Source organism: Pinus tabuliformis, chromosome 3_2, assembly GCF_031772625.1.
Source record: "Pinus tabuliformis cultivar Carrire ecotype Pingquan chromosome 3_2, CPIR1, whole genome shotgun sequence".
NCBI lineage: Eukaryota > Viridiplantae > Streptophyta > Pinopsida > Pinales > Pinaceae > Pinus > Pinus tabuliformis.
In genome coordinates this window covers 1,061,173,707-1,061,182,082 of record NC_142302.1, presented here as the reverse complement: position 1 = coordinate 1,061,182,082, position 8,376 = coordinate 1,061,173,707, and the positions used below count along the sequence as shown (strand labels likewise).

The following is an 8,376-nucleotide window of genomic DNA, read 5'->3' as shown; positions in this document are numbered from 1 at the left end:
GGGACCTCACGACTTGACCCAAGAAAAGAGGAAATGTTAAACTAGAAAATCTTTCGGAACCAAAATTTAAAAAACCAAAAAAGTGAACCGAGTAGAAATTCAATCCCCACTCTTACCGAAAAACCAGTGACTGACAGTACTATTTCAAGACTTTGCCTGTTATAATCGATGTTAGACGTTAGACTTGAACGTCAAGAGTACTTTAAGACTTTGGCTGTTATAATCGATGGCGGCTGTTCAACTCTTGGGCAGCGACAAATTGATGAAGAAAAATGAGCAGAAACGACCAATGACATTTCATTTCACGACGAATAAATAAATGTGCCCCCAGCTCTCCCTATTGTACAACTTTAGATATAACGTGACGTACCGGAACAAAATTGTCAGTGCAAACGAGACAGAGCTAGTCCGATACGGCACGGCATGATTCTTGGCCTATCGATTCAATCCATGCGCAGGCCAATCGAGCTCCTTATAAATACAACGCCCTCGCATGCTATTTATCAATCCTCTGATTTCCTGTGATAAAAATGGCAGCCTTTAAAGACCAATCTAGGATCTTCCTGATTGGATGTGTGGCCATCTTCTGTTGTTTAATTCTCGCAGGTAAATTAACATGATATTGCATTCTTTTCCTTCCTACTTTGATACATGCTTCATACAATAGGATTGTTATTCAAAGATTTAAGTTCAACGTTGTCGCTCTATTAAACTGATTTAATTGAATTCGGTGTGCAGATGGTGATAAAATAGGAGTGGACTATGGCATGGACGCAGACAATCTTCCATCTGCAGACGAGGTGGTAACTTTGATGAAGTCCAACAACATTGGGAAAACGAGAATTTACCAGGAAAACAAAGTTGTACTGAAAGCTTTGGCGAATTCTGGTATCGATGTAATAGTGGGTGTCGCTAACGGCGACCTGCAGGCCATATCTTCCAGCCAAGAGTCGGCAAACGGTTGGGTTAACGAGAACATTGTGCCCTTCTATCCCGCCACCAATGTCAAATACATTGCAGTGGGAAACGAGGTTTTGATAACCTCGGACAACGTTCAGTACGTACCCTATCTTGTTCCGGCCATGAACAACATTCAAACTGCGATCCAGAACGCTAATCTGCAGAATAGCATCAAGGTCTCTACCACCCACAGGACGGATGTTAGCAGCGGCTACCCGCCGTCTAACGGAACCTTCGTAGATGCTGTGAAGGACACGATGAGCCAAATACTCAATTTTCTGTCACAGAACGGCGGTCCCTTCATGGCGGATGTCTATCCATACTTCAGCTACATCGGCAACCCAAGCCAGATTCATCTGGACTACGCTCTCTTTCAGCCCACTGCTACGCCGGTGACAGACAGAGATCACAGCTACAGCAACCTGTTCGATGCCATGGTTGATACTCTTTTGTCGGCCATGGAAGCCTCGGGGTATCCCAACATCCCGATCGTCATTGCCGAAAGTGGATGGCCTTCTGCTGGCGCGGATGCGGCCACCATTGAGAATGCTCAGACCTATAACAATAATCTTATTAAACATGTATTATCGAATGCAGGAACACCAAAGAGGCCAGGAATGAGCATCGACACATATGTTTTCGCGCTTTTCAACGAGGATTTGAAGCAAGGCGACGAGACAGAGAAACACTTTGGACTATTCAACCCTACTACTAAACAGCCTGTATACTCTGTCAACTTCTCACCATGAGTTGTGTTGGAATCCACATCACATGTGACCCGAGTCGATGCAGACAAGCCCTTATCTTCATGCAGTGCTATATGTAATCTGCAAGTGTATGGTCATTACTTCTAAAATAATTTGTGAACAATAAAATGTCAAAGAAGTTGAGTTTAATATCGTTTTGGAAACTGAAAGTCTTTACATTTGTTTTCAAAAGTGACGTTGAGAGTTGAGAAACAACCCGTGTAGTTCGCCAATTATAAGCATGCAGGCAGACTTCCCTGAATTTTAACCAAAACAAATAGCTATATCGAATTTTCTTTGAAGCTACCGTGGCAAGCTAAAAATCACAAAATCATGTAAAAGAAGAGTTCATGAAAATTTTTGCAGTAAGGGAAAAAAAAATTTGTGGTAAAATAAAATTGTGATAAAATTTTGATTTATATGGTTTAAATTTGTCTTTTTAATATATAAATTTAGCATTCTAAAAAATTTTAAACATTTAGATTATCAAAAATTTAATCATCAAACTTATAATTTCAATTAATGCAAAACAAAACATGGTTTCGAAATTTAGACTAACTGCGTTCATTAGTACCCATTCTACGCCTATGTAGGTGTCCAAACCATATGCCTCTGCAGGTTCTTTGAATTTACAGAGTTCTATATTTAAAATGAATGGACACGTTGGATGCATGCGCTCGTCTGTACAGTCGGGTAGTGTTTTCGCATTCAAAGCATTATTGATGACTAATAAATTGTGTGCCTTCGGGTTTCTAAGTCTATTGTAGACATGTGCATTTTTTAGTGTAGAAATTGGTGTTCAATAGAGACCCGCTAATGTTGTTGTTTTCATGAATAAAAATAATATTTTTAAGTAATTTATTTTGATAATATATGATAAATATTTGTTTGGAATTTAGTAAAAAGAATTATAATTAAATTTTGATTTGTTTTATTTAAATTAGTTTTTTAATTTTATATATAATTTAACACACTAAAAAATTTAAGATATTTTGATATAAAAAATTCAAATTTGTGATTTCAATAAATCTTCTTAATTAAACAAATTAAATAAAAATATAAATAAAAAACAAATTCCTTAATTCTCGAGAAAAAGGATTGCACCTGTATCTGACATATCACATATCTCCAGTTCGCCAATCAATCAGTTTATTCCTAACGGCTGCTTCTCGCCCCATACGGCAAGGCGTCCTACCCGGCCTATCGGTTCTTCATGTGATAGAAATGGGGTCCTCTAAACGCCAAGCCGAGATCATCTTGATCAGGTGTATTGTCACCTTCTGCCGTTGAAATCAAGCCTTTCATTATCCGACCCTTTTCTTCTTATTTGCAATTTCTCCTTAATTGCCATAGAAATTTATTTAAATGGTTTATATTAGGAGGACTTTGACATCCGTATATCTTTTTAATACATAGAGTTTTAAAATTATTAATTCTTCAAAAAAGCAAATCTCAAATCTAATGAATAACATTTTTTTTGTTTCTAGAATAATTAGTAATTAGTTTTTTCCACCAGAAAAAACGAGAGAATTTTATTTAATAAAAAGTTGTTATATATATTTTAAAATAGTAACTTAACATTTTATTAGTTTTTATTTTGGGAGGGACTATAGCATTTTTTTAATAGTTAAGTTGCATTGACTATGTATTATTTAGCCGTGGTTTTGCAGTTTTAATTAAAGTTTTGGGAAAATGCTTAATATTTTTATTTTTGTATTAATTTAAAAATAATTTTCAAATTTTGAATAAATGTTATTTCTAATTTTCGATTGGTTGAGGAAGTTTTGATGGTACATAATTCTACTAATGTATGACGTTTTATTTTTCGTTTTTTCCAATGCTTGAATTTCATTTTAAAATTAAAATTAAAATAATTTTGTTGAGAGTTTTTTCCGTAAAAATCACATTAGAAACAATTTGGCATCACATTTAAAACCATCTAGGGTGGTTCATCTTATACAAGATGAACCACACTAGATCGTTTGAAACGTGTCGATAAATTGTTTCTAATTTGATTTTTACCGAAACAACTCTCAACAAAAGTAATTTTGTGAGTGGCCATTGCGTTGGTGTGTGCCTTGACACTGTCACTGTTATGTTAACACTCTGCTCAACGATGAGGTTACACGTTGTTTTCATAGGCCTCTAAGGGGGGAAGGGGGGAGGCGGTGCAGGTGGGCCGAACAAATGTCGAAATAATATTATTATGTTTCCTCGTGCGGAGGGTTGAGTATGTGTGGGAAAGTTGAGGTCCTTTCCATACTGAGTGCTATTAAATTGAAAAACAATGTGGTAATTAGTATGGTTTCATTGTGGAGAAAGTTTACTCTGTAGAGGACATAGTATGTGTGGGAGATTCAGGGTCTTCTATGTAAACGAGAGAAATAAACTATGCTTTCAATCTGTGTGAAGAAAAGGTGTTGTGCGGTACAATCAATATGTAGAAGGCTTTGCTTTTCTTAGTTATCATTTAAGAATGTTTTTTGCTACTACGTAAGTAGTTGTACGAGGGTGGTTGTGCAAAGCTAGCTATTGATGCGGTTGCAGGACACTATTATGTTAATGCTCTATTCAGTGATGCAAGAATTATGCGGTTGCAGGTTGTCTGCATAGGGTGCAGGTGGGGGGGCTGAACAAATGTCAAATTAATATTATGATGTTTCCTAGTGTAGAGGACAGTGTATGTGTAGGAAAGTTAGGGTCCTTTGCATAGTGAGTGTTCGGGTCATTCTATGGAATGTTTATTGTGTAGAGGACGGAGTATGTGCATGAGAAATAGGGTCTTTTGAGTAAATGGGGGTGCTAAGTAAATTGTTTTTTCAATTTGCGTGAAGAAAAAGTGTTGTGCATTAAAAAGAAAGTGCGGAAGGCTTTATCTTTTCTAATTATTATTTAAGAATGTTTTTTGAAACTAAGGAAGTAGTTGTGCGAAGATAGATACTAGGAGGTATCATGTGCGGGGTTTTGAATGTGAATGATTGATCAAAGCGTGTAATTGAGTGCGGAAGTAGTTGTGTGGAGGTGGCTATGCATGTGTGAATGTTAAGTGAGAGTTTTGTGCAAAGTTTGCTATGATAATAAATATACAAATCCCTTCTTTAATTCTTATTTAAGGATGCATTTCGTAAGGTATAATCATTAAATAATATTAGTTTCCTTGTGCGGAGGACAAAGTATGTGCGGTAGAGCTAGGGTCCTTTGCATAGTGAGTGTTGTGATAATGATGAACGATGCGCTAATTGGTACGATTTCATTGTGCTGAACATTTACTCTATGGAGAACAGAGTATGTGTTGGAGAACCCGGGTTTTTTGTGTAGAAGGGGGTGCTAAATAACTATTTTTTCAATTTGTGTGAAGGAAAAGTGTTGTGCGGTAAAACGAATCTGTGGAAGGCTTTGCCTTTTTTGGTCGTTATATAGGAATTTTTTTCTACTACAAAAGTAGCTTTACGAAGGTGGTTGTGCAACGCTAGTTGTTGATGCGGTTGCAAGACACTATTATGTTAATGTTGTATTCAATTATGCAAGAATTCATACGGTTGCAGGTTAGGCTTTATCATTTTTTAATTATTATGTAGGAGTGGTTTTTTCAACTACAGAAGTAGCTCTGCGAAGCTAGCTGCTCAGAGGTATTGTGTGCAAAAGTTTCGAATGTCAATGACTGATAAAAAGGCATTATTGATTGCGGAAGTAGATGTGTGGACGAATTTGTGCATAGGTGATTGCGCATGTGCAAATGTTATGTGCATGTTTTGTTCAAATCTTGCTACGATAATGAGTATGAAAATCTCTTCTTTTAATTATTGTTTACGAAGGTATTTTATAATGAATAATCATGAATTAATATGAGTTTCAAATGTCAAGGACTGGGGGAATTATTGAGTGTGAAAGTTGTTGTGTGGAGATGGTTGTGCATGTGTAAAGGTTATGTGGAGAAAAAACAGGTGTAGAATTTGTGCGGAATTAGGAAAGTGTAGAGGGATCTTCTAATTGTTATGCATTCTAATATTAGTTTTGTTACTAATAGATTTTGCGCCATGCAGAAATGCATATAATGAAAGCTTGAAATCCTTTTGCACATAATGGACTATGTCGTTCAGATATAGTGTATGCAAAGAACAAATGCTTGCTACGCACGATATTTGGGACCCACGTTTAGTAATATTAGTTTCAAATGTCAATGACTGATAAAAAGACGTTGTTGAGTTTGTATGTGGTTATGCGTAAGAGGCATTTTTCCCATAGATTCACTTTCTTTGTGGTTTCACATATACACATGTCTATTATGTTCAAAGTCCACGAAAATAATGTTTCTAGATTTGACGTTTTCGTGCTTATGTGGTTTTTTGAATGCTTGAGCACTTTTAGTTGGTGAATTGAATTCTGAGATGACTTGTATTTATTTGCAACTCTATTTTCTATTAAACAGAGGACAGACATCGAGGCGATAAAAAATATGGATGGTAGTTTTATCTTTGTAGCGTCTTTGAAACGTAAAATAGTAGTAGGTGGTGATTTCTAGAGAAATAATATTGCAAATATTTGAAATAGCTATTATCTTGAGGGAAAAAATGCTATTTATATTGATAGAATAAAAAGTGGGTTGTGTAGCATTTTCTCTTTGCAACTTACGTTTAAGACCTTAGAGTGTTTTTCGAGATTTTGTTGCCTTACATAAACTAGTATCTACAAAAGTGAGCTTGGATGAATGCAGTAATGTAGAGATGCAAATGTTGTACAATACTGTAGGCTTATAAATCAATTTTCTTGTTCACTTTTGGCAATACTACAAGCTTTTGGTTCATCAAGCTTTGTTCTATAATACTCTACAATATTTTGTAAGATTTGCTTTACTCTACAATACTCTGCAAGTTTTTCTCTACAATATTGTGACAAATGAGTGTGTCAAGTCATTTATAAATCAAATTTGGTTCAGTTTTACAAGGTAGTGGGCAAAATTGTCAAGTTGATTCATCATATAAAGTAACTTTTCTATTTTGTGGCTATTATATATAGTTTTAGGATTTTTAAATTTCAATAATTAAATTATTTTCAAATTTGAAAAAATCAAAAAGTTTAAAATTAAATGCATATGCGTGGAATAAGGTTTGCACTGCATTGTAAATGTGTGTCAACTTTTGAGGACTAATTGTGCTAGGTTATTCATAAATCAAATATAGTTTGGTTTTATAAAGCAATGGGACCTGTTTTCAAGTCCATTCATCGTAGACACTAGCTAAATACGTGTTGGCATGTGTGTTGTCTACCAAGGCCACAAATTCACCCGAAAAATTATTTTCCGTAGGAATCTAACAATTTTCTTTTCAAAAAATCTAATCATAGGAGTGATTGGATCATTTTTTTGATGGTGGAAATGGATTCAACACCATAAAAGACCCCTTAGACACCTAAAATATTGAATGATCTGAAATGGATCATAAACTAAATTGAAGTAGAATTGAACATTTGCAAACAGTGAATTGATTGTTAACTTGATAGCTTAATGTTGAAGACTGAAGGAAAGAAATTGGTTTATGACTTAATCAATAACTTAGGAAGCATCAATAAACATGAAATTGCAGCAAAGAAGAGAGATAGAAGACATCAAACATTGATTACGAAGTTGATCCTTGTTGGACTATGTCTTTGGGTGCGCTTTCAAGATGGGTGTCTGTTTTATTAAGGATTGATCCAAGGAAGTCTTCACACAGAAGAAAAACTAGACTAAAGGTGCTCGTACGCACCTCTGGTCTCACTCAACATAAATTTCTCTCTCCTAGCTTTCGAACGCCTGTCTCAGTTCCAAATTCTCCCTCCGGACGACCAAGAAACACTGAAAGAAAAATTGCCTCTCTCTCTCAGAATCTCAGTGCAAATTCTTCAAAATCACTCTAATGTCTTTCATCACGAGCAAAGGTGGATTTATAGTATGCAGGCCAGGTTTAGGTCAAACCTCTTGGGCCGAACATTATAAGTAGTTTCCTTGCATTCAATGTGATGGTCTCAGTCTTGTCACATAGTGAGACCTTGTGGATAAGGTGCATGGTGGTTGTACTACAACTGCTCATGAAAACAAATTAAAACCCAAAATGAACATAAGGTTATAAATAGCCCTCGCGGTTTGCAACTGGTGCGGAGAAGGCTTGACTGAGGTCATGTGACTGGTGGTCTAACTGCTGGCTTCCACCTAGGTGGTCGGTCCCAATAGTTCCAACACGCTAGCGGTCAACTATCCATGTGACAACTTTACACTAGACAGTTGTGATTTTTCGACGGTCAGCTCGAAACTGTGTGGTGATACTCACTGTTCCATGAAGTCTCCGCCTGACGGTCTCTTTACCCGCGCGGTTGCCATCTTCTGGTGGTCGGCTCTTAGACTACACAGCTTATCTTGACTGTTCACATGCCTGACGGTTCCGTTGTTGTCTAGTCTCCCCGCAAGGTTAATTGAAATGTTTTATATTATGTTTTCTTACATAGTCTGGGAGGGTTTACAATATGGTTTGACACCATTCATAGTATTTGCATTAGGTCTTAAGACTTAGCCACTTAGGATTTAAACCTTAGATTTAGTGTAAGTGTTTACAATTACACCATGTCATGAATTTACACACACATTTTCACCATCTCACCACTTAGGATTTCAAGACGCCATGAAGACAAACTGCAC

At 36.2% G+C, this 8,376-nt stretch overlaps 1 protein-coding gene across 1 annotated transcript; it reads left to right on the top strand.

Moving 5' to 3' along the window:
* Window positions 1–466: 466 nt before the first annotated feature.
* On the top strand, window positions 467–1,870 carry LOC149184262 (glucan endo-1,3-beta-glucosidase-like). Its single transcript, XM_089418873.1, has 2 exons — window positions 467–606; window positions 739–1,870. Exons 1-2 carry the CDS (start codon window positions 531–533, stop codon window positions 1,707–1,709), a joined length of 1,047 nt encoding a protein of 348 aa, XP_089274999.1. The 5' UTR covers window positions 467–530; the 3' UTR covers window positions 1,710–1,870.
* Window positions 1,871–8,376: the final 6,506 nt, after the last annotated feature.